This window comes from Talpa europaea, assembly GCF_964194135.1.
Source record: "Talpa europaea genome assembly, chromosome: 15".
NCBI lineage: Eukaryota > Metazoa > Chordata > Mammalia > Eulipotyphla > Talpidae > Talpa > Talpa europaea.
Genome location: NC_140083.1, coordinates 69,544,712 through 69,569,246, shown reverse-complemented (window position 1 = coordinate 69,569,246; position 24,535 = coordinate 69,544,712). Strand labels below are relative to the sequence as shown.

General features: G+C 47.6%; 3 protein-coding genes across 6 annotated transcripts in view; 1 reads left to right on the top strand and 2 right to left on the bottom strand.

Moving 5' to 3' along the window:
* Positions 1–286: 286 nt before the first annotated feature.
* PHB2 (prohibitin 2) lies at positions 287–4,524 on the bottom strand (the record flags this gene model as incomplete). Its single annotated transcript, XM_084254683.1, has 9 exons — positions 287–314; positions 995–1,071; positions 1,395–1,462; positions 1,894–2,007; positions 2,111–2,240; positions 2,709–2,893; positions 3,788–3,867; positions 4,149–4,233; positions 4,398–4,524. The coding sequence occupies 9 exons, from the start codon at positions 4,522–4,524 to the stop codon at positions 287–289; spliced, it is 894 nt and encodes a 297-aa protein (XP_084110809.1).
* A 391-nt stretch (positions 4,525–4,915) lies between these two features.
* On the top strand, positions 4,916–11,172 carry EMG1 (EMG1 N1-specific pseudouridine methyltransferase; the record flags this gene model as incomplete). Of its 4 annotated transcripts, XM_084256473.1 has the most annotated exons (6): positions 4,916–5,083; positions 9,756–9,857; positions 9,964–10,105; positions 10,453–10,511; positions 10,586–10,735; positions 10,868–11,172. In XM_084256473.1, 6 exons carry the CDS (start codon positions 4,916–4,918, stop codon positions 10,979–10,981), a joined length of 735 nt encoding a protein of 244 aa, XP_084112599.1. In that variant the 3' UTR covers positions 10,982–11,172. The 4 variants fall into 4 exon arrangements, with proteins under 4 accessions (XP_084112599.1, XP_084112600.1, XP_084112601.1 ...); XM_084256474.1 differs by lacking the exon at positions 9,756–9,857; XM_084256475.1 differs by lacking the exon at positions 10,586–10,735.
* A 600-nt stretch (positions 11,173–11,772) lies between these two features.
* The window catches only part of LPCAT3 (lysophosphatidylcholine acyltransferase 3), a gene marked incomplete at its 5' end in the record, with an annotated part of 34,223 nt that continues 21,460 nt past the window's right edge, over positions 11,773–24,535 (bottom strand). The window contains 11 exons of the mRNA XM_084255721.1: positions 11,773–12,105; positions 12,212–12,370; positions 12,447–12,594; positions 13,181–13,347; positions 13,441–13,527; positions 14,523–14,631; positions 15,361–15,539; positions 15,962–15,999; positions 16,145–16,238; positions 16,819–16,925; positions 17,329–17,436. Of these exons, the coding sequence (XP_084111847.1) occupies positions 11,989–12,105; positions 12,212–12,370; positions 12,447–12,594; positions 13,181–13,347; positions 13,441–13,527; positions 14,523–14,631; positions 15,361–15,539; positions 15,962–15,999; positions 16,145–16,238; positions 16,819–16,925; positions 17,329–17,436 (1,313 nt within the window). The 3' untranslated portion in view covers positions 11,773–11,988. The remainder of the gene's footprint in view (positions 12,106–12,211; positions 12,371–12,446; positions 12,595–13,180; positions 13,348–13,440; positions 13,528–14,522; positions 14,632–15,360; positions 15,540–15,961; positions 16,000–16,144; positions 16,239–16,818; positions 16,926–17,328; positions 17,437–24,535) is intronic.

Below are 24,535 nucleotides of genomic sequence, written 5' to 3'. Positions count from 1 at the left end.
AGAATTCCTGGGATGGTTATTGCCTCCCAGCTTTGAGGGAGGAACCAACACTATAGGAAATCATCTAGAAATCACACACTGTCCCAACAACCCTGGCCACACAGGGAGGAGGAAAGTTGTTCCCCTGAAAATGGGTCAGTCTTCATTCATCCAAGGCCCAGGAGGTCAGGTGCAGAGGGGACCATCACATGATAAAGGGGAATGGGGGAGGGAGCTGGCTCCTCAAAAACCAGGGGAGAAACAAATCCACTTGCTCTCTGGGGGTGGAGATCTTGGTCACCCAGGCTCATTTCTTACCCTTGATGAGGCTGTCACTGCAGAAATAAGATGGATGAGTGGCATTGTTAGGGGACAGAAATGTGAGAGGCAGAGCACCCCAGGCCACTCCCTTCTCCCAGACTGAAGGAGTATGTGTGGAAAAGTTGTGTGCTGGGGGGAGGCAGGTACCCAGAGAGGAGCTGCAGGACCCCATAGGAATAAGGCTGTGTCAACAACTTACCTTCCCCTGTGAATACCAGATCGCCAGATGAACAGGAAACAGGAGAGAAGAGAAATACACATGTGATTTGGCAGCTTCAGGCCCCACCCAGCTCTAAACCCTCCTTTGCTCCCCAGAGAAAAAGACAAAGGACTAGAAGCCAGGAAGCGCAGGCTCTGGAAAGAGACTGTCAGCGCTGTTTTCTACCTCCTTCTTAACCCTCCCTTCCATGCTCAGCAGCAGACTTAAGGCTCTCCAGGAAGAACAGCAATAATCCTCACTGCTTCCCAGTTAGACAAAACTTTACGATTACTTTTCACATGAATAATCCTATTTGATCTCATAAAATCAAATCCTACAAGATGCAAGACAGTAAGGGTTAACAATCCCAATTTTTTAACTTTGATTCACCCAAATGGTTTTTTTAAGGGCCACATGAACATGCTGGTGAGCCCAAGAGACCACTCAATTGTCACGGCCTCCCCAACTTCCTGCTGTGCAGGTCATGGCCCTCACCGAGTGAAGCTTTCATCCTGCAGGTTGAGCACAAGGTTGTCAGCGGTGAGATAGATCCGGTTCTGGGAGGTGGCGATCTGCAGGGCAGGAAAGACACGCTCACATGAAGCAAAGAACACCTGGACCACTATTCTTGCAATTCAGTATCATGGGTGGAAAACACATGGGTGAGGAGTAGGGATGCAGGGATGAGATTACACATGGGAGGTCTGGAGTCGTGAGCAACTGTGACTTGCTGGCTCACGACAGGTACCAACAGAAGATTAGGGGGCGTGTGAGGGACAGAGAAGCCACTCTAAGTAGAAAACTGAACAAGATTCTAATTCCCTCACTCCAATATGCTTTAACTGAAAACATGTTCACACAAGGCAGTCTTGAGGGGTATGGGGCCCCCACTCACCGTCTTGGAGATGTTCTGGGCCGCGCGGATCTTACGCAGTTTGATGTAACCTGGGTTCTTGCTCAATGCTTCTCCCAGGTGAGAAGGTGGGGTTAAGGGTTCAAATAAGGCCAGGTTTCCACCCCCAACTCCATCTTCACTGCTCCCCTCAACAACCCTCCTGGACTGTCAGATCCAAGGTTGCGCTCAGAGGATTCGTGCTTAGTCCTACTTTGGTCCCCACCTGTAGGCCCCCCTGCAGGCAGCTGCCAGGAACTGGGGGCAGCAGCAGAAATGGAGGCAAGGCCAGCAGTGCTATTGATCTGCCTTACAGTGAGGAGCCAGGTCTCAGGTACCCCCACTAAGATTTCAGATGCCATTTGAAACCCCCCCCGCCCCCCCCCCCCCCGGGAGCCAAGGACCAGAGCACAGAGTCGCATTCGCCTTAGTCTCATCAGCCGGCCCATTGAGGGAGGACAGGAAGGCACAGGAAAGGGAGATGCTTCGAGGGCTTTCTGACAGAAGGATATCATTTTGGCAGCCTCAGCCTCACCCTCGGCCTGCACAATCTTCTGCCGCTGCTCCTGCTTTGCTTTTTCCACCAAGAATTGGGCCCGCTGGGCCTCCTGCTGGGCTGGGATGCCGAGGAAGAGGCAGAGGGGCATAGGTATGCGGTGCCAAGAACGCTACCCTCCCATATCCTCAGACACTCCTGCCCCTCTGCTCTGGTAACTCACCCACTTGTTTGGCTTCCACAGCAGCTGTGTACTCCCGGCTGAAGCTCAGCTCTGTGATGGCCACATCATCCAGAATGAGGCTGAAGTCCTTGGCTCGCTCTGTCAGTTCCCTTCGGATCAACAGGGATACCTGGGGGTGGGGCAAGGGTAAGGGATTGGCAGTATGAGGGGACTGAAGAACCAAAGGAAGGCGTTGCTGTGACTTTCTGAATGGTGGAAAACCATTTTCCTTAAACTAAATCTCCTTAGTGCCTCGCGAAGGCACCTGAGTTGGAAAGGACTTGGTCCAATCTTTTCATTTGATAAATGGGACAGGCAGAGGGGAGACATGAGCACCACACTAACTCATCTTCCAGTCTCTCTAATACAACAAGCACCCCTACACTCTGACATGGTTTTCTCCTCTGCTTCTGTACACCGACTGCCCCAAGTCCCAGTCTTGGCTCTCCTTGTTTCTACAGTTGTCATTAGTACAGCTTCTAGGTGGAAATGGAACCAGGCTCACATGCTTTCCTACCAAGCTGCCTTTCCTAATGCCCAGAATCTTGGGCTTAGAAGGGAAATAATGACACCATGGGGTTGGGGGCTAAATTCAGACCTGGGCTCGCTGGGTGATCAACTGGGAGGCATTGAACTTGGCCACCACACTCTTGAGCACCTCGTTGACGATGGATGGCAATACTCGCTCTTCGTAGTCTAGCCCCAGACGCTGGTACATACTGGGAAGCTCCATAGCATTGGGTCGAGAGAGCACACGCAGGGAGATGTTCACCATCTGCAAGTCTAAGAGAGAAGTCAGCAGTGGCTGGTCAAGGCAAGGGGAGCCTCATTTAACCTCAACCCAACACACTTCCCCAAGCATTTTCATCTCCTCGTGCTTCCCTCCATGCCTAATGCAATCTTGTGCAGTCTGACATCCCTGTGGGGAGAAGGGTAATCAGGGTGACAAGATGTGACTTGGCAAGGCCATGTATGCCCTCATCCACAGGGAAGTCTTCTCTACCTACAACCCCTCCATCAGGTAAGTTAATCCCTCTTTTTTCCACTGTGCTTTGTGTAACCTCTATAGTGGGCTATGTCATGCTGTGCCTTAATTATCTGCCTCTTACTAGACTCGAAGAACTGAAGACAAGGATTGAGTTTTATGAATCCTTTCTTCCCAGGCTTTAGGGCTTAGATCGTGACTAGTATGAAACATTACAAAAAGATACATGACAGGTGAAATACTTGCCTCAGTAAGACATAGACCTGTGTCTATGTCTATGCATGCGAAAGGGGTCTGGGAGTTTCAAAGGCACAGGTTCTAGGAGGGAACAGGTGCGTGAGTGAAGAGTGGGGCTATGATCCTCTGGACAGAGCACACTACTGGATATAGTTAACTTGAGGAATTAGAAGAAATGAAGATTTAAAACAAGGTTCTGATCTAGGTAGCGAAGCAGACAAATACAGCTGATGTTCTCCCTGAGTTTACGGAGAAGAACAGTTAATAAAAATGTACACTCACACAACGTGTCTAGGATGTGATGTTTTAACCCCAGAAGGCAGGTACTTTTGTTAAAGTTCATTTGCAGATGAAGCTGACCCAAAGGCCCAAGGGATCTGCCTCCACTACCTTCTCCTCAGGTCTCTGGCCAGGCTCCCTTACTTTACTTGTGACAGCCAAGTACCCAAACCTACCTTTGGAGCCTGTGGGGGAAGAAATTTTTCGGGGTCTGGCCCGAATGTCATAGATGATAGGGTACTGGAACCACGGGATCCTGGAGGGAAGGGCACAGGACAAGTATTAGCAGACTGTTGTTTCACTAGTTTTGCTCTCACCACGTGTTTCTTGGCCTCCAAGTGACCATGGACAAGGAGCGATTCTCTTCTCTCTTTGGCCAACTTTATATGCTGCTACAGTTCGGGGCAGCATCATAGTCGTGGGAGATGGGGTGAGGAAAGACGGGCGCTGAGTTATTGCAAGACTTACTATATAGCCATTGGTGGGTGAGCGTCCAAGGGTGAAGGGTCAGGGTCAGTCCGCTCTGCCCGCCATTACCTGAAGTGAAGGCCCTCGGCCAGGATGGTGTCCTGCTGCACTCCACCGATCCGATTAAAGAAAATGGCTCTGTGCCCGCCTTCCACTGTGGGGAGAGAGGTGGGGATCAGGTCAGGCCACAGTTCAGAGTACGTGCCAGGCTCTGGTGGGGAGGGTGAAGACCTAAAGGAGCGCGGGAACCTGGCGGGACAGGGCAGGGGGTCCGGGGAAGGGCAGGAGACGTCCGGAGAGCGGGCGGAGGCTGCTCACCGGTGAATACGGACTCGCGCACACCGTAGGCCACGGCCCCGGCACCCAGCAGCAGCTTCAGCGCCGTGCCCATGCCCCGGGGCCCGGAGGGCAGCCGTCCCGCTAAGTCCTTCAAGTTCTGGGCCATGTCCGATCTTGGGGCCGGCGGCACCCGAAGTCAGAAGCGGGTGCCGGCCCGCCTCTACCCCACTCCAGTTTCGGGATCACACCCTTCCCACGAGGGTCCGGGGCCCGGAGCGCTTGCTGGAGAAAGGGCACCGGAAGTGCGCTCCCTTCTAAACCCTCCCCCTCCCGCCCACTGCGGGCCCGAACCTCGCGCACAGGAAGCACGCATCCGGAAGTTCCCGCCCCTCTCTGGAATTCTGCCTCCCGCAGTGGCTTCGGAAGCGCCAGACACCAGGCCATCGCCCTTTCCAAGTGCCCACTTTCAAGATGGCAGCCAGAAGTATGGCTGGGATGAGAGCGAGCGCGAGGTTCTAATTTAAGTACGTTAGCACAACTTCCGGTCCGGTTGTAACATGGCTGCGCCCAGTGGTGGATTCCAACCTCGTGAGCGGCGCGCCGCGGAGCAAGAACAGGACTGGGATGCTGTGGCGCCTAAGCGACCCCGATTCGTGGCGGGAAGCAAGATCGGAGGCCGAAGGCTCATTGTGGTGCTGGAAGGGGCCAGTCTGGAGACAGTCAAGGTAGTTTGGGGCAAGGAAACGGGGGAGTTGTAGCTCCATAGAGGATGGGACCTTTTGGGATGAGGATGTGGGGCTAGAATGGATGGAGAAAATCAACAGAGGTGTACCATGGGAACAGTGACTTAGTTGACTGTCTCTTAACATCCTGGGTTGGTAGTGTTTTTCTCCTGCCCTTCTTGAATCCCGTGACACTCGTCACATCCTTGTTTTCAGTTGGTTTACCCAAGATTCTGTGGAAGAAGTAATTTAAGGGGAGGAGAGGCTCGTCTGCGCGTCTTTCCACATCCCAACACAAGTTACTGGGCAAAGGAGAGGCCATTAGGTTACTGTAGCCTCTGCTTACCCTTTTAAGACCTTTCCAGTTAAAGGGTCAGTCCCTTTTTTTTTTTTAAATCTTACTTCAAAACACTGTTAAGGTTTTCATTTAATATTTTACCTAATAAACCCAGCAGTTCTGTATGTTAAAACTTCATGCAGTGTTTTTATTCTTTCTCATAACTCTTTAGAGCCAAGCTTATTGAGTAAATTCAGAAGAAATAACACTGATTTAGAAGTCAGACCTGGATTTTAATCTTGTGTTTTACGCTTATTTTATGTGAATTTGAGAAAATAAGTTTGGTCCTCAATTTGTAACAAAGAGTGGGTTAGTACATGGTGAACCACAGAGGGGGGTGATTGTCATGAAAGTGCTTAATATGTAGGACACTTCCATGTGGTATGGTGTGATTCTTTTCCATCTTACTTTCCTCAACCATGGAACTACTTGCATTTTCCCCACTCCCTTTTAAAAAGTTGCTTCCCTCTTTCATTTTTTGTGTAATTTCTATTTCTTTTTTTTTTATAGAGGCATGTTTTTTATTTATTTATTTGTTTGTTTGTTTTGTTTATACAAGCACTGGGTACAGTCAGAAGCGCGGGAGGGTGAGAGAATTCACCAGAGCCAGAGCGGGGAGCAGAGCAGGCAGAAGGACCGAAGTACACTGCTGAGGGGAGCAGCGGGCGGCAGGAGAGGTCTGCGCACCATGTGGGACCCGCCTCCGGTGGCCGGGGAGCAGCCGGGGATCGAACCGGCGCTGCAGAGGCTGCGGGCAGCTTCGCAACCCAGCGCTCAACCGCTGCGCCACCGGGGAGGCCCTGTAATTTCTATTTCTAATCCAGTTAATAGGTCTTCTATTCATCCCTCACTCAATTACTCTTTCCAGCCTATTAATTTGGAATGTCACTTAATCACTTTGTTTCTTCATTGTTTTCTGGGGATAGTAGTACCTATTTTCTTGGGTTGTTGAGGGGATTGAGGAGTTAATATATTGATATGTAAGGGTTTAGAATAATGTCTATCACTTGTAATTAGTTATTGATTCCATGTTACTTAATGAATTGAAAAGGTCATGGCCAAATTAAAACTCCTAGAGCATGCTGTGGAAGAATTGAAGCCAAATCATCAAGGGTGAAAAAATCATAGCTAGTTGAAATCTTTTGTACAGTTATCTCTTGCTTTCCTTGTGCTGGTGGTACCTCTTGTTTCTGCCACTCTAACCTGGCCCTGCTCTCACCATTTATTCCTTATACTCCAGCCTTATTAGTCTTCAAGCTCTTTGAAAGCACTCCTATTCTTTATTTTTTTTTTTTAAATATTTGTGTATGCATACAAGAACTGGGGTACAGGCCAGAGGTGTGGGGGTGAGAGGATTCACCAAAGTTAGAGTGGGCAACAGAACAGGTGGATCGACTGAAATACACTGAGGGGAGCAGCAGGTGAGTCAGGAGAGGTCTGCTGCACCATGTGGGTAGCTCCCTGGCTGGGGAGAGAACTCATGCTGCAGTGGCTGTGGATAGCTTCAAAGGTTGCATCTTAATCCCTTGCGCCACCAGGGAGGCCCACTCTTATTCTTTAAAGCCATTGCACTTCATGTTCTTTAACTGGAAGCTCCTGTTACTCATCTCTTTGTCTCATTAACTCCTACTTCATGTTTATTCATGTAACAGTTACTGAGTCTCTATAATACTGGTTGTTCTTCAATTAGGTTAAATGTTACTTCCTCATAAATTGACTCCCCTCCTGGTATAAGTCAGGTTCTCTTGTTATGATTCTTTAATGAATGATTTACTTTTCCTTCGTATTTATCACAACTTGAATTAAATATTCATGTGATTATTTGCTCAGTTTCCTCCATTTAGAAAGCTATGAGGGCAGCAAATAAGGTTTAAAAACCTCCTTCTTCTGGGCCTCCCTGGTGGTGCAGGAGTTAAAGTCTCAGGGCCGTCAAGCTACCGCCAGCCACTGTGGCATAAGTTAGATCCTTGGCCAAGGAGCTAACCCACATGGCGCAGTAGACCTCTCCTGTCTTGCCCACTGCTCCCTTCGGCAGTGTATTTCAGTCTGCCTGTTCTGCTCCCCACTCTGTCTCTGGTGAATCCTCTCACCCCCTGCACCCCTGGCCTACACCCCAGTTCTTGTATGCATAAATAAAAATAAATCTTAAAAAAATAAAAACCTCCTTCTTCAACCTGCAGTACCTACTACAGAAAATGAATACACATAGTATTCATTCCCCAAAATTTCTAGTTAGTAGTTTTCAAGCTTATTAATCACAACCACAATAGAAAAATTACATTGTCAGCCATTACACCCTCAACTATATATAACCAAAACCTGGTATGAAAGGGTTGAAATGGGATTCTTCTATCAAGATGTTCTTTTTCTTAAAAACTAAGAGTGTCCCAAGGGACTTAGTTCTTGTTCTTTGCTTACTCTGTGACATTCTTGTTTTTTTTTTTTTTAAAGATTTATTTATTTATTTATATAAGCACTGGGTACAGTCAGAAGCGTGGGAGGGTGAGAGAATTCACCAGAGCCAGAGCGGGGAGCAGAACAGGCAGAAGGACTGAAGTACACTGCTGAGGGGAGCAGCAGGCGGCAGGAGAGGTCTGCGCGCCATGTGGTACCCTCCTACGGTGGCCGGGGAGCAGCCAGGGATCGAACCGGCGCTGCAGAGGCTGCGGGCAGCTTCGCAACCCAGCGCTCAACCACTGTGCCACCAGGGGAGGCCCTGTTTTTTTTTTTTTTTTTTTTAGCTACTATCTTGTGTCCTATCATCTGTTCCGTTATCACTCTTCCCCCAAACTTTTGGGAGTCACATGTCTCAGGATGTTGCCTGGCATAAACCAGTGTTCTGTTGATATGCAAAAATTACTTTCAAAACCTGTATTTTTACTTAATGCTTTTAGACTTTACTGATCATCTTAATTAATGCTCCTTAGGGGCCTCCCCGGTGGCGCAACGGTTGAGCGCTGGGTTGCGAAGCTGCCCGCGGCCTCTGTGGCGCCGGTTCGATCCCCGGCTGCTCCCCGGCCACCGGAGGAGGGTCCCACATGGCGTGCAGACCTCTCCTGCTGCCCGCTGCTCCCCTCAGCAGTGTACTTTGGTCCTTCTGCCTGCTCTGCTCCCCGCTCTGGCTCTGGTGAATTCTCTCACCCTCCCGCGCTTCTGACTGTACCCAGTGCATGTATAAACAAAAACAAACAAACAAACCAGCAAACAAATAAATAAAGCATGCTTCTATTAAAAAAAAAAAAATTAATGCTCCTTAGGACTCCAAATAATTTGTAATTATTTCTTTTAGTTAATACGCATTTCTAGGTAGATGTACTATGCATTTCTAGGTAGATCTTTAAACTCTAGCTGCTGTACACAGTTGCCAGAATAATATTCCTCATTCTCATATTCCACAATTACTTCTTTGTGTTTGGAAGTTGATGATTCTGCAGTTTATATTTTCATGTATAGTCATGGCCCTTCAATGTTTATTTCCACTTTTCTAGCATCACTTGTCTTCACATTTTGGCTTCATATCCATACCTTTGCATATGCCAATCTTAAAACTGGCAACATCCCTCTTTGACTTCTGGGAAACATTCCTGATTAGACTACCTCCTGCATCACTACCATGTTCACACCTCTTCCTGTTCACATTTGCATCTCTTCCTTTACTGCATGTTTCTTATAAGCAAACTGAGACAAGGACCATGCATCCTTTGTCCAGTATATACGTAATGCTTGTGTGCTAAGCAGGCAGCCTTGTTCACTAACCTGACTCCTACCTTGCTCCAGAATTCCTTGGTGGCTTTGCCTAATAGCCACAGGTTTTATCTATTTATTTTAAAGTTTTATTTTTATTTATTTATGCATACAAGAACTGGGGTGCGGGGAGTTTATGTGAGAGGATTCACCAGAGACAGTGGGAAGCAGAACAGGCAGATCTACTGAAATACACTGATGAGGGGAGCAATGGGCGAGACAGGAGAGGTATGCTGCACCTGTGGGGTAGCTCCCTGGCTGGGGATCGAACTCATGCCACAGTGGCTGGTGATAGCTTGATAGCGCTGAGACTTTAACTCCTGTGCCACCAGGGAGGCCCAAGCCACAGGTTTTAAATTAAATTCAGTTTAATCATGAGAGATCACAGGTTGTGCCCTTCTTTTCCCCTTCTGTGCTCAGCTGCCTCGGGAAGGGAGGGAGGGCAAATGTGGCCACAGTAATCCTCTCAGGGATTACTCAAGGCTTGCTGGTTCCCACCCCCCGGGTTTCTGGTTCGGTAGATGCTGCTTTGGGGACTGCTGGGCTAGGTTAGAGAAGCTTAAGTTGCTCTCCATCTTGTTCCCTGTCTTTCAGGTCGGGAAGACATATGAGCTACTCAACTGTGACAAGCACAAGTCTATATTATTAAAGAACGGACGGGACCCTGGGGAAGTGAGACCAGACATCGCTCACCAGGTGACTCCAGGGCACAGCTCCACACCCCTTGAGCCTTTCTATATAAGGCTAGGCAGCTGTGAGCTACTTCATGTTTTAACTGCGCCTTGGTTTCTGCCTCCCTCAGAGTTTACTGATGCTGATGGACAGTCCCCTGAACCGTGCTGGCTTGCTACAGGTTTACATCCACACACAGAAGAACGTGCTGATTGAAGTGAACCCCCAGACTCGCATTCCCAGGACCTTTGACCGTTTTTGTGGCCTCATGGGTAAGAAGCCTTAGGACTTAAACAAAGAGAGAGGAAAAGGGATAAGTTAAATGTGGAGTTTTTTAGTGGGAGGGTTCGATTTTTGCTACAGAAAGGCTCTTGACCATTATCTTTGCTTGTATAGGAATTCCTGACTGAGAGGAAAGGGGGAGAGCAAGGCCCTCACAGTACAGCTGGTGGTCCCTGAAAGCAGCTTATTCATAGCACCTCAGGAGCACAGCGTGGCTGGAAGGACACAGGAGCTCCTCCTTACATAGGGGTTTTCTGCTTAGATCACTGGGCCAAACAAGAGGGTTCTCCATCTAGCTCTGAACTCTTTTTTTAAAAAATTTTCCCCCCCTCTCCAGTTCAACTTTTACACAAACTCAGTGTTCGAGCAGCTGATGGCCCTCAGAAGCTCTTGAAGGTGAGGTATTGAAACTGCTGGTTGGAGGTAGGGTTTTGAGAATGTTCCTGGGGTTGATTCTTTTTTTCTTCCAGGTAATTAAGAATCCTGTGTCGGATCACTTTCCAGTTGGATGCATGAAGATTGGCACTTCTTTTTCTGTCCCAGTTGTCAGTGATGTGCGAGAGTTGGTGCCCAGCAGTGACCCTATCGTTTTTGTGGTGGGCGCTTTTGCCCACGGCCAGGTAATGTCAGCTCAGTGCTCATGTTCATCAAGCTGAAGCTGCAGGCTTCCAAGAGCAGTTGTTTTTCCTGCTCTGAGGAAGGACTGAGTCTGTTACAGAGTGAGAGTGGGCTGACAGAACTACTCTTTCTAGGTCAATGTGGAGTACACGGAGAAGATGGTGTCCATCAGCAACTATCCCCTTTCTGCAGCCCTCACGTGTGCAAAGGTGACAACAGCCTTTGAAGAAGTCTGGGGCGTCATTTGACAGAACCGTGTTCTGAAACACAGAGACTGCTGACATTGCCTCCTTGGTCCTGCTCTCAAGCAATGGCTAGGAGGTGACCCTCCTGCATGGAGACTATGGAGTTGGGGAAGCCAGCCCGCACATTTGTTATTTGTTTATCCTATAAATACTGTTCTTGCAAACTTGGTCCTTCTTTGGGGATCCTAAACCCAGCAGTATCTAGTGGTGTTGAGTGGTGATTGTCAGTCTTCAGGGAAAGACATAGGTTACAGTGTTTGCAGTTTGGTTCTGGGCTTTGCAGACAGGCTTCAGATCATTTCCCAGATCACTGTGCTCTACAGGAAAGGGCCCTGCTTACTTCAGTAGTGACTAACATGAGAACTGTGTTGGAAAGAAAGCAGCCGGCAGTGCTAGCAATGAAAAACTGAACAAACGGAAGTGATTTTATCTGGTACAGTTCCAAGGTAGAAAAAGTGGAGCAGGCAGGGCCTTGTACCCCTCCCCTCCCCCCCATGGGGGGGGTGGTGGTAGCGGCACATATACAATCATAGTAAATTGGCAGAATAAAACACAACAGATTCCTGGCTAGAGGGGGAGAGATAAGGCAACGTGCATGGGGGAGCCCAGAGGGGAGAAATGGGGGCCCCTCTGCTCCTCCCACAAGAGTTTCCCCTTTGGCCCCAAATGAAGACTTGGCTGGCAGCAGAGGCACGCTAGGTGTGCCATGTCTTCCCGCTCCTGGCTGCTGTGGTCTCTGGCGAAGGAGTGCTGTGAAAAGGGAGACGTTCCTGCACCAGTCCTGCTCTAGGCCACCTGCAGGAGGAGAAAGCCCACGGCGAGGCCGCTGAGAGTGATTCCTGGAGCTCGGTCTCTGGCAACCTACATTAGTCAGCACTCCACACTGTTCCCCCAGAAGCCAGGTTATCTGCGAGTCCCCCCCAAGCTTCAATGCTGTCTTTCCCATCCCCTCATCACTGTGCCATGACCTGGTAGTTTCTGCTTAGCTGGCTGCTTACCAGGGAAATGGATTATTCCATTTTCTTTAACTTCTCTTTTCTTGGCACCATTGCTTTGTGAACGTAAGGCAATATGATTAGTAGGCTCAAGAAGAAGACGTGGCCGAGGAAATAGATGGATTTATACACCTGTGGGGAGAGAGAGGCCACTGAGGCAGATGGAGGGCGTGGAATAGCCCTCCTGCATCAGGTGTCTTGTGATTACCGCGATTTTGGCAAGAACGCTTTCACTTGCCTTAAACCACTTGTCCCATGTGAAGAGGCAGAAGGCAGTCATGGAGTAACCCATGAAGAGCCAGTGGATGGTCTGCTGCACCAAGTAGTACAAGGGTTGGAGGACAGTAATGGAAGCCAGGCTGCTCAAAAGGGGGCTCTCTCGAATGAGGCTGGAGGCCTGGGGGACCGGGGGAGAGGTCATGGGTATCTTGTTTCTTCTCACCTTTTCCTCACCCAGCACCCTTAAGGCCTACCTGCCTCTCCACGATAACAATGAGGAACTCCATCTGGAAGCAGACCAGGTACCCTGAGTGTAGGCCGTGCCAGAGGGCCAAGAATAGCAAGGAGAGACCTTGGGACAGTTGTTTGTTCCCAAGGAACTTGAGTCGTTTGAAGAAGTAACTAGAGAAAAGGGTGGGTTAAAGATGAGCCTCAGGTTAGTCTTACACGCCACCCTGCTCCCTCATCATGCCTCTGGGTCCTCAGTGCCCTAAGAAGTGCAGTGGGGGTGGCCAGTGGGGGAAGAAGTGCCACCTGCTGAGCATTAGAGATGAAGGCAGTGGACTTGGTGACTTGGATTTCAGAGCCACAGCTTAATAGGGTGATCGTGGGGAAGCCATTACTACTGCGTGTGCGCTGAGCCTGGTGCTGCCACTGCAGGGGTGATGGGCAGACCAGCTCATGCTGCTGATGCGCTGGTGGGGACAGATAAGCAGAGGCGTTCATAAATAGGGCAGTGGCAGAGCTGGGATTAAAACCCATACCCAATTCACATATATTTGCTTTTTCAAATATGGCAGCAATGGGTTTTGGGGTGGGAATAAAAGCCAACATGTGAGAGTAACAGGCCAGAAATTCCCCCCAAAGCGGGAAAAGTAGAGGTAAGTAACCTACTGTATCCTTGCCCCCAATCTGGGAAAGCAGTGAGAGGAAGAAGCTGGGCATGGTTCTGCCACCCCCCTATCCACCCCCTACACCCGCCGCTTACCGGGCCACCCAGGCATTGGTGTTGATGTTGAAGGAGGCGATGGTCCCAGTGAAGCGTGGGGTGGTTTCAAAGAGCCACACCTTCATGTTAGCGCAGGCGTCCCACCGGGCCTCTCCCTTTTCGTCAAAGTCATTGAAGCCCAACCCCGTCAAAATGCAGACGCCTTCCTGAGGGAGGGGACAGCTCCAGATTCTTGCCACTTTCCTCCCCCGCCACCCCAGCTTGTCTAAATAGGACCCCATTTCATCTTTTTTACTTACTGTGACCAGCCAACAGGTGACATATTTGTACAGCACAAACTTGCCCCAGACCAGCATGTACATGCAGCGGAACCAAAAAGCACGGTTCTTGGAAGGAGAGAGCACGTGTTTTAGGGAGATGACCCGTGAGGCATATTCCCCTCAATGCTCTGCAAACTTGTGGCTGCCTACTGGCTACATGGCTTTTGAAAAAACAGGCCACCAGAGCAAGCAGGGTTCCCCGTGAACAGCCATTCACCTTTTCCTTACAGAGTCCCAAAGACACCACTATCCTTAACTCTTCTAAAGCCCCGAACATTTGGGACAGTCAGTCCTGGGGAACTTATTAAGACAATTTTTAAAAATTGAAGTAATACTGTATTATAACATGTTCAGACTCAGATGCGCATGACTGAAAATCAACCTGTGTATACATACTACATGAACTTCGCCGCTAAAAGGCTGGTTTTAGCCCTCATACTGTTGTCCCATTTGCTCCGATTTACCCACCATTTTCCCTTTCTTTTACAATCCCTAACTGGTCTTATCCTCCAAAAGTTTATTTCTGCTTGATTTAGTTCATGCTTGTTTTCTCACTGGGGGACTGTATATATGCATATTCAATGTTAATTTAAGGAGACCTGCCCAGAATTGGGGGGGAGGGAGCAGGCAACTTCAAGCCTTTGTGGTGGGCAGACGCAAAAGCCAGCCCTCCCCTGGCTTGGGTTCTGAATTCCCCAGCAGCAGCCAGGGATTTATAGTGAGAATAGGCCCAGGAAGATAAGAGCTGCTATGCTTCAGGAACCCTGTGGCTGTGCTCAAGCAAACTAAGAGCAGCTCCTAGGCAGGGAAGGGGTGCTAAGTGTGCACCTGGCACAGCCCTGTGCCTGCAAAGGTCCCAGCGCTGGCTGATGAACCTGTCTTGGCCCAGCTGGCACTGACATCAACTCTCACAGATCTAGAGCAAAACCAACATGCATTTGTGGCTTTTAAAAAAGCAGGCCACCAGAGGATAGCATTCACTTCCTGCCTCTACAGGGATCCTTGCCTGTCCACTTGCTCTCTGCTGTAGTCACGTGGCTGCTGCTTTAGTAACCACTCACCATATAGTCTTCTGTGAGGAGATAGTCTTCTGGGATGTGGGGGCTGAGCAGGGTGTAGCCCACCAGGTAGAAGAGGCCCAGACACAGGCGCTTGAGTGCAGGCACGGTGCTGGAAAGGAATAAGTGGGGTCACGCTGGGCAGAGGTATATTCTTCACCCTCTGACCTTAAATTATGGAGAGGAGCGTTTTAGAGTGGGCTCTCCATCTGGAATGGAATGAGTAGCTTTGTTGCCCAAAGTCTGCACTCAGATGCTATGTAGCTGGATATGAGGAATGGGGAATGTGAACCTCGGATCACGGGGAAGGGCAGGGCAGTCTCCCCCAGGGACCCTGCTGATCAAGGACCCACCAGGTTCTCTATCTGCACTAGCAAACCCAACATAGCGGAGATGATAATAAACAATTATCTGCTCCTTCCAGTCCTGGTTGGAATCAATGCTCAAACAGGCTGGACCACAGTTCTTAGCAAAGGGAGTCTTCCCGTAACTTCACATTTTCTACTGTGATATTTATATCCATTTAAATATATTCAACAGTACTTTTAAAGTGAGAAAATAAGCTTTAAAGGCAGGAACTTAACTGATTCAGGCCCAAAGCTTTGGCATAAAAGTGAGTTTTTATGTTTGTCCCACAGGGTCAGAACAGATGGCTGGAAGCAAACTAAGCTGAAAAGGGCCCCCTACTGGCTGTGAGCAGTTATCACAGGCCTGTGAGTCAGGGCTTCCTGGAGCAGGGCCAGGCTGGCCCACAGGAAAGCCACTTCAAAGTGCATTTGTATGGGGTGAGAAGCTACAGAGGTCTTTACCCCCAGTGGTCTTGACCAAGAGGGCCAATTACCTGTTTGGTATCTTCCCTGGCACGTCAGTCAGCTGTCCCTGCACCAGCTTCATGTAGTGGTTCATTGAGAACTGAGGCCCTACCAAGAAGGCCCCATAGAAGTAGGAGAAACCAGCAACTTCCAGCAGGGAAGGGACACCCCGTATGGCATATTTCTGTTGCTCAGAGGACAAGGAATTCTATGCCGAGAAGAGAACGAATACTTCAGGATCACCTCGACTCGCGCCCCCAGGTGCCAGTCTGAGTGTTCCCCACCCTGGTGTCCCCCCGAACCGGGCTTTTGAATAGCCCTTTCTTTGAGGGGATGGCATGGAGAAAAGTAGTTGCTTCACGTGGATGGGAGTCTGCTCAGCAGCGGTTGGCTGCTGCTGCTGTTCCAAATGCCTTGCTGGCACTGCTCTCTGGACTTTGCGCAAGAGCTAGGGCCGGGGAAATGAGGTTTGTTGATCCTTGCTCAGTGCTATCTAAAATGGAGGTCACACAGGCTGGGGAGGAGGGCAAGGCTCTGCCCCTGGTGTTTGGATTATCTTGGGGGGGACCAACAGCCTTTCTCCTGCCCTCAGGTGGAATTCCTTAACATCTCTGAGGAGCGGGTACTTACCTGATCTTTCCCTCCATCAAAGTAGTCAACAGCCAAACCTGAGCAGAGAGAGAAGGGGTGGGTAGTGTAGAGGGAGAAGACACTGAGCATGTGGCCTGTGGACTGAGTGTAGCCAGGAGCATGTCTATGGTGAGATGGGGAGGGGAAGCCTAGGTGTAGAAGGGGAGGCAGTGACCCACTCACCAATCAGCTTCAAGGTCAGAACACAATGTGGCATTGTCCACTTGATATCATAGTTGCCAGTGGCTGTGTAATAATATCCAGCAAGCAGGTAGCCCTAGGAGAGGGGGTAGTACTGATTCTTTTGTGCTACCATTTCTTATTTCCTTCCTGCTCTGTGATCTAAAGGATTCTTTCATCTCTCCTTTCTCCTAGCCCCATCACCAAAAGCTTTAAGAAATGCCTATGGATGGAGAAACTGAACTTATAAAGGGAAGAGACTGGCTCATGAATTCCAAGCAAAATGAGGGCTAAACCGCGATGAGTATCCAGATGCTTAGATTATATAGTTCATCTAAGTTTGTTTTTTGCTTTGCCTTTATGTGACTCTTCTCATGGACAGCTGGGCTGATCCTGGTCAGAAGTAAAGAATCTTAACGGCTCAGTCTCACACGAAAGGCGAAATGGCACCCCTTCCTTGAGGCAGGTGCAGCCTCACATTGCTATGTGCAGGTGGAACATGGGGGGGCCTGTGATAAGTGACCCCTGCAAAGTCACAGTGCTAAGTGTTGATGCGTGAAGGGACGAGAAACTGGATTTCCTAATTTAATGCCTTTTCTGCACTGCAGTCCCTGACCTCCCTCCACCCCTGATCTACTGTCAGCTGTGACGTGAGTCACCAGTGGAAAGACATTTACCATCTGGAAGCAAAAGGTAGTGAGGATGGCAGTGACGGTGCGGCCCATCAATCGAAGGATGAGGAACTGAAGCACAACACATAGTAGGGAGTGGTAGAGCTGGTTTCCTGCAGAGAAGGGAGCACATGCTAGCTGTTTCTTTTGCATTCCTACCCTTCCTGAAACTTCTGAACATGAATAGATAAAGGGGAAACTTTGGTGATAGGAAATTTCTTTCTAAATAGAAATTTATAGAATTTGTGTCTTGGAGGAAGGGATGAGATTTAATAAGTCATAGCAGAATGCGAGCGTGGCTTGTCTGTTGATGGGGCTGGGCAAGGGTGACCACACTCAATGTTTTCAGCTGGGAGAGAATGTACATAAAGGGATGAAGCTGTTCTGTCCATAGAAACCCATTTTGCAGCAGAGTGTCCTAACTTCCCTATCCAGCAAGGGAATTCCCTATTCTCTCAAGGGAATTTTGTTCAAGTGTGTTCCTCCCCATGTACCTTCTAATCGCAGCTCACTTACCAAAGTTAAAATAAGCAATTGAGAGGCCTGTAAAGGTGTGGAAGAGATGGATGAGGTAGCTGTCCTTGTAGAAAAGGTAATGCCGATAAAACACAGCAAAGGGGTAACCTAGAAGGGGAGAAAGATCAGAATAGGGTTACTGGTGCCTGGTGTGATTCCAGTTTTGTTCTGGAAGTTTATCTGGCATGCAATTCAGCTCAGAGAGGAAAACATACATTATATGGATGTCAACAGAGATCATGATAACAGTATCCCCAAGAATCCAGTCTCTTTGTGATACAAATTAAAATTGGAAGATACTAATTTTATATGAGGCAAAACAAACCTAGCGACTAAGGCTAGGTCCTACTTACAGCCTATTAAATACTGCTAAGAATTTTCTCTTGTGTTTTTCTGCAATGACACAGGCATCGGGGTGCCAACCAGGCCAAGAAATACTAATTTTATACCTTGATGGATAACTATAATTTCATTACCTGTCCTGCCAGCCGAATATGTCAGCAGGTTATTGAGAGTGCTAAGAGGATAAATATAAATGAACACCAGGCTACAGAGCAGTGGTTGCTGGCAGTGTGCACAAAGGTGCAGCAGTTGAAGGATACGCACAGATACTCCTCACACATGGGGGACTGGGCATTGACCAAGTGATCAAGTCTACTTAGGAATCCTGGAAAAATGTCTTCGGAATCCATGATTCACAGTTTGGTGAAAGGGATGTGACCAAGCTACGAGTTTGGCCTACCCTATGCACGGCCAAGGGCAGCTGACTTAATTAAAGAGGGTCCCTCACACTTGGTATTCCTGAACTGAAACCAGTGTGTCCCAGGGTTTCACTGCAGATTCACATTCAGGAACTATGAAGAAGTCTGGCCGGTGTGCATGGCAATACTCCCAGCACCCTGCGGCCCGGGTGAGGAACTGTAATCCCTGCTGTTTTTTTGGGAAGGTTACTTCATCTACTATTCGTTGAATCATCAGTGTGCTTGAGTTGGTCATGGTTACCTTAGCTGCAGTTCTTTTGCTTTTAAATTATAAACTGCAGTTTGTTCACCACTGGCAAATGAGTAAGTTGAGTTTGGGTAACTCTGCAATGCTTAGGAAAGTATTGTACACAAACAAGTTATTTATTAAGCAAATATGTTATTTATTAAGTGAATAAGTAAATGGATAATCATGTTACATGTTGACTTAAGTCCTTCTGGCCTTTTTTCCCCATAATTTTAAAATTTTTTTTTTAGCTTTTATCACAGTCCATGTACTTAGGTATCCAAATTCCAAATGTTTTTCACAAAACAGCAGATAAACTTTTTTTTTTTTTTTTTTTTTTGGTGCTAGAATATACTGGTTTTGATTGCTGTTCTCTTAAGGGGCTACGCTTTTTTTTTTTTTTTTAAGATTTATTATTTATGCATACAAGAACTGAGGTATAGGCCAAAGGTGTGGGGATAGGTGAGAGGATTCACCAAAGACAGAGCGGGTAACAGAACAGGCGGATCTACTGAAATACACTGCTGAGGGGAGCAGCAGGTGAGTCAGGATAGATCTGCTGCGCCATGTGGGTAACTCCCTGGTCGGGGATTGAACTTGTGCTGCAGTGGCTGCGGATTGCTTCATAGGTTGCGTCTTAACCCCTTGAGCCACCAGGGAGGCCCAAGGGGCTAAGTTCTTTATCAAGTTTATGGCTTCACACAAGCAGTTAACTTAATAGACATCTTGTGGATTACTTGCTCATTCATTCATTTGACACATTTATATGCCAGATTTCTGTTTATGGAGCATATAATGAGGGAGGATGTGACATGAAATGGTTTATTTTCTAGCTAGTTGAGATAAAGTGATCTAGGGTTACAAGCTCAAGAGAGAGGGAGGCATCTATGACCCTTTCACAGTTGGATGAATGAGCAAAGACATAGGATCAAGTCTCATACGTATCACATAGGCAGAACACTGGCAGGGATAGAACACCAGGTTAGCAGCAAGTACAGCTAAAGGCACAGACAGGCATTAGAAAGTAAACAGAGTAAGATCCAGTTGCCCTAAATCTTTTTTTCTTTTAATGTTTCAGGAATGGGGTATATATGAACAGATATAACAACTAGTGTAGATCTTCATTATCTAGAAGACAATAAACAGGTTCTGATTAGCTAAGAACTTACTTTTTTTTTTTAAGATTTATTTATGCATACAAGAACTGGGGTACAGGCCAGAGGTGCGGGGGGTGAGAGGATTCACCAGAGACAGAGTGGGGAGCAGAACAGGCAGATTGACTGCAATACACTGCTGAGGGGAGCAGCGGGCGAGACAGGAGAGGTCTGCTGCACCATGTGGGTAGCTCCCTGGCTGGGGATGGAACTTGTGCTGCAGTGGCTGCGTCATAGTGCTGTGACTTAAACCCTTGCGTGACCAGGGAGGCCCAAGAACTTACTTCTTTAAGCATCAAAAGGCTTACCCATTTGGAATGCTTGAAATTAAAAGCCACACCACACAGGGCTCTGCCTCCTTCAATCGAATATCGTTTAACATTTTCTTGGTGATATGGATCATAATCATTCTAGAAAGTCACGATAGCTCCAGAGCCTACTGAAGGATATGAAATAGTTTACCTGGACACTCACAGAGCCCACATTGTCCTGCATTCTGAGTTCTTTTTTTTTTTTTTTTTTTTTAAAGATTTATTTATTTATTTATACAAGCACTGGATACAGTCAGACGTGCAGGCGGGTGAGAGAATTCACCAGAGCCAGAGCGGGGAGCAGAACAGGCAGAAGGACCGAAGCACACTGCTGAGGGGAGCAGTGGGCGGCAGGAGAGGTCTGCGCGCCATGTGGGACCCTCCTCTGGTGGCCGGGGAGCAACCGGGGAGCAAACCAGAGCCGCAGAGGCTGCGGGCAGCTTCGCAACCCAGCACTCAACCGCTGCGCCACCGGGGAGGCCCCATTCTGAGTTCTTGTACCCATTTCGTACAGCTTTTCTGCCTCTTTCCTTGCTATTTGAGGATCAACAGTCACTTCTTGAGCTCTCAGCATGACTGCCTGACTCTTCTTAATTGTAGGCCCAAGAAACCATTACTGTTTTAAAAATTTAGAACAAAACAAAAAAAACAAGACAAGAGAGCAAGAGCAAGGGATTTGGGTGTTTTCTTTGTTCCTTATAGACAATGTGTAGACCCGGGAACTGTTCTGGGGATTCTAGGCCCTTTTCTGCGATCTCCTGTTTTTAGGTGTATCTGGGGGAAATGGCGGGTGTTGAGTTCCATTTGGGTGAGGTATTACTGCACACTACTGAACATGTGGTAAGAAGATGGAGCAACTGAGAGAAAAATAAAAGGAACACAGCAGACCAGGTTACCCAGATCATCAAGACCATAACAGAGAATAGAAGAGCCTGGAATGAGGCCGCCAAGGGGAAGGAGGAACTGCCTCGGGAGTTGCTGTGACAACCCAGAGCCGATTTTGAGTGTGTAAACACCAAACCCTGCTCTTGGCTGCTGCTCAGCTCAGCGGGCTCAGGAGCCTGGCCACCCAGCCACCCCTTCAGGGACATGCTGATTTTTGTGAGAGTGTTTTTCTACAAACTGTTTCTGAGTCTTTATGCTTTTTTTTTTGTGGGAGCCAGGGCTTAATATGGTGGCTCTAGTCACTTGAAGAATCTTTAAAAACAACAAAAGCCCCCAACAGAGCCTGATCTAGTAGGTCTGAGTAAGACTGACGGGTAGCCAGGGTTAAGATGCACGGCCTCACTAATCCCCTAATGTGAAGCAGCATGCATACTAGTCCTGAGAATAAAATATTCTCTGTTGGGTGATGGGAGTTGCTGTCTTTCCTTGAATAGCACCAAATAGGCAGAGGTTTGTTTTATAAATCTCGTCTGGAAAGTTTGAAGAACTTGGCTGGCAGCACTGTAACTGTTCCTTTTATGGATTATTTCAAGGAGGACCTCCAGGAGTTTGTTAACAGATGTAGGTGGATGACTTCGCATCCTAAACCTGAGGGTCCACTTACTAGGATGGGCACATCTTTTTTTTTTTTTTTTTAAGATTTATTTATTTATGCATACAAGAACTGGGGTACAAGGCCAGAGGTGCGGGGAGGGCGGTGAGAGGATTCAACAGAGACAAGAGTGGGGAACAGAACAGGCAGATCCACTGAAATACACTGCTGAGGGGAGCAGCGGGCAAGCCAGGAGAGGTCTGCTGCACCATGTGGGTAGCTCCCTGGCTGTGGATCAAACTCATGCTGCAGAGGCTGTGGACAGCTTCATGGGTTGCGTCCTAACCCCTTGTGGCAGCAGGGAGGCCCTCAGGATGGTTACATCTTTTTTTTTTTTTTTAAAGATTTATTTATTTATCTATTTATACAAGCACTGAGCAGTCAGAAGCGCGGGAGGGCAAGAAAATTCACCAGAGCCAGAGCGAAGAGCAGAACAGGCAGACTGATGAAGTACACTGCTGAGGGGAGCAGCGGCGGCAGGAGAGGTCTGCGTGCCCTGTGGGACCTTCGCCCGGCGGCCGGGGATGGAACTGGTGCTGCAGAGGCTGTGGGCAGCCTCGCAACCCAGCGCTCAACTGCTGCGCCACTGGGGAGGCCCACAGATGGGCACATCTTACGAGCAAAAACTGGGGCTTTCAAGATGCTCTGGTCTGTAAAGCAGGTTGCTGGGCACACTGGATCTGTCCTTCACTGGGGCTGCAGTCAAGGGCTTGGAGCGTGTTCGGCCAAAGTGTCCACTCAGCCACCGGGTGTTGACTTGGTCTCACCGGGGCTGGAACCTGCCACACCCAGACTACTAGTGAACACCTTCTCTGTACAGTAGCTGTGAAATTATGTATTAATCTGAAAGGTTCTGAGGTTTCATCTGAAGAAACAGAAATGGGCTATCTTCATGAAAGTCTGGCTACTGTCTTTCCTTTCACCCTGGAAACTGATTTTGAGGTTCTACAGAAAATTGTGACCCCACTTGGTCAGTTAGTGGTTGGTATGACTGGGTGAAAAGAGTATGTTTTGGCCAGTGTGAAGGAGAAGATGAAATCAGACAGAAGTGCTGTGTGGTGACATAGCCAGCTGTTGGTAGCAGTTTTACAGAAAAGAAAACCACCCCAACAATCAGCATGCAAAGAATTGGTATGACATCCATAGCATACAGTAGGATTTGCAGACTTTTGGTCTCAGACATACTTTATACTCTTAAGAAACTGAGTAATTTAATTCAACAACTGCTTTGGTTAGTGTGAATATGATCTATCAATATCTGTCTTACTAGAAAATAAAGCAATGAACATTTAAAAGTATTTAATTCCTAATTCATTAAAATAATATACCTGTTATTCTGTATTAATATAAATATTTCTAAAATAACCATATTTTCCAAAACAAAGAAAAACCATTTAAACAAGAAGAATGGCATTGTTTTACATTTTTACACATTTCTGACCTTTGGCTAAACAGAAAATACATGAATTCTCAAATCTTCTTCTCATGTAACCTGTTATGTTGTTTTGGTTAAAATATATGAAGAAAATCTGGCTTCTCACAGATACATAGCTAGAAAGAGAATCTTAATAGTTTTTTTCAGATATTTTTGGATATTCTTCTTTGATACTATGCCAAGATTTGATAAGCAGTTTCTTAAAGGTTAGTTGTAATATGGAGTCTGCAACTGTATCATCGAACTTTCCATACACTGTAATGTTTTTTTTTTTTTTAAAGATTTATTTTTATTTATTTGCACAAGCACTGGGTACAGTCAGAAGCGCGGGAGGGTGAGAGAATTCACCAGAGCCAGAGCGGGGAGCAGAGCAGGCAGAAGGACCGAAGTACACTGCTGAGGGGAGCAGCGGGCGGCAGGAGAGGTCTGCGCGCCATGTGGGACCCTCCTCCGGTGGCCGGGGAGCAGCCAGGGATCGATCCGGTGCGGCAGAGGCCGAGGGCAGCCTCGCAACCCAGCGCTCAACCGCTGCGCCACCGGGGAGGCCCCATACACTGTAATGTTAAAATTCACTAGTGTCTCATGTGCTTTGAATGGATCTCTTACCTAGAAGCACGGTTTTTGTGATATCAGGCATTGGTCATTTGAAAAAGACTGGTTCACTGAATGAGGCAAATCTTCTACAATTGACATATGGCATTAGAATGTCAAAAAAAAAATCACCTTTCTTAATCTCATCATTGATTTTCAGCAATATATAAAAGCCTTTATGTATTGGAAAGTTGTCAAGTTCAAGGTAGTAGACAGATGTTTTCCAAAATTCTGGTTTTTACTTGACAGCTTGAATTTTATTAATGACCATAATCACTGTCATTTTTTTCCCCCAGAGCTGGGCTCACTTTATATATTTTCAAGATCCATTATGCTGAATGCTGAGGTCTAAATAACAAGTCTGTCAGTCAGTCTTTCTTTCAAGTAAAAATAGTGTTCCATGAAAAAAAGCTTCAAGTTCAACATGCAGCCCCTGGAGCTGGCCAGTGCTTTGCCTGGAGACAGCTGGAGTGCTCAGCACGCAGAAGTGCTTTCCGTATACTCCTCCCTTCTTCAAACAGACTATTAAAAAGACGTGTACTTGAGGGCTGAGATGTAATAAAATAATACTTCTTGCTTCATCAAGGACATTTGTCAGTGAAAGTGGCTTTTTTGTTTTGGAACTGAGTGCCCAGGCACCAGCAATTTTACCTACTCTTGCTTCTACACCCTCAGTGCCAATGTCAACACAGTAGGAAGGCAAATAACATCTTAGTGCTATTAGGGAAATAATTTTTACCCCTCAGGTCCCCTCAAAGATTCACAGGGACCCCTGAGAGTTCATGGACTATAGCGCTTGAGAACTGCTGACATATAGAATGATCTTCTGGCTTAATCTTCCTTCTTACAATGTTCAAACACAACAGTCTTCCCCCACCCCTAGTTCCTTGATGGCCCTGCTGTATTTTCATTTTTAAAGCCTCTATTTCATTGGTTTTGAGACATATGGTTTTTTTGTTCTTTTCCTGTTAAGATATAATCCACATACTATAGAACTCACCAAAGTGTAGAATTCAGTGGCTTTTTAGTGTAGTCACGAGGTTGTGCCACTATCCCCATGATCTATTTCCAGAACTTTTTCATCTGCCCAAAAGAAATCCCATACCTGTTAGTAGTCAGTCTCCATTCTCTGCTAGCCCCAATCCCTAGCGACCCTCAATCTCCTTCTGCCTCCATGTACTTGCTTGTTCTG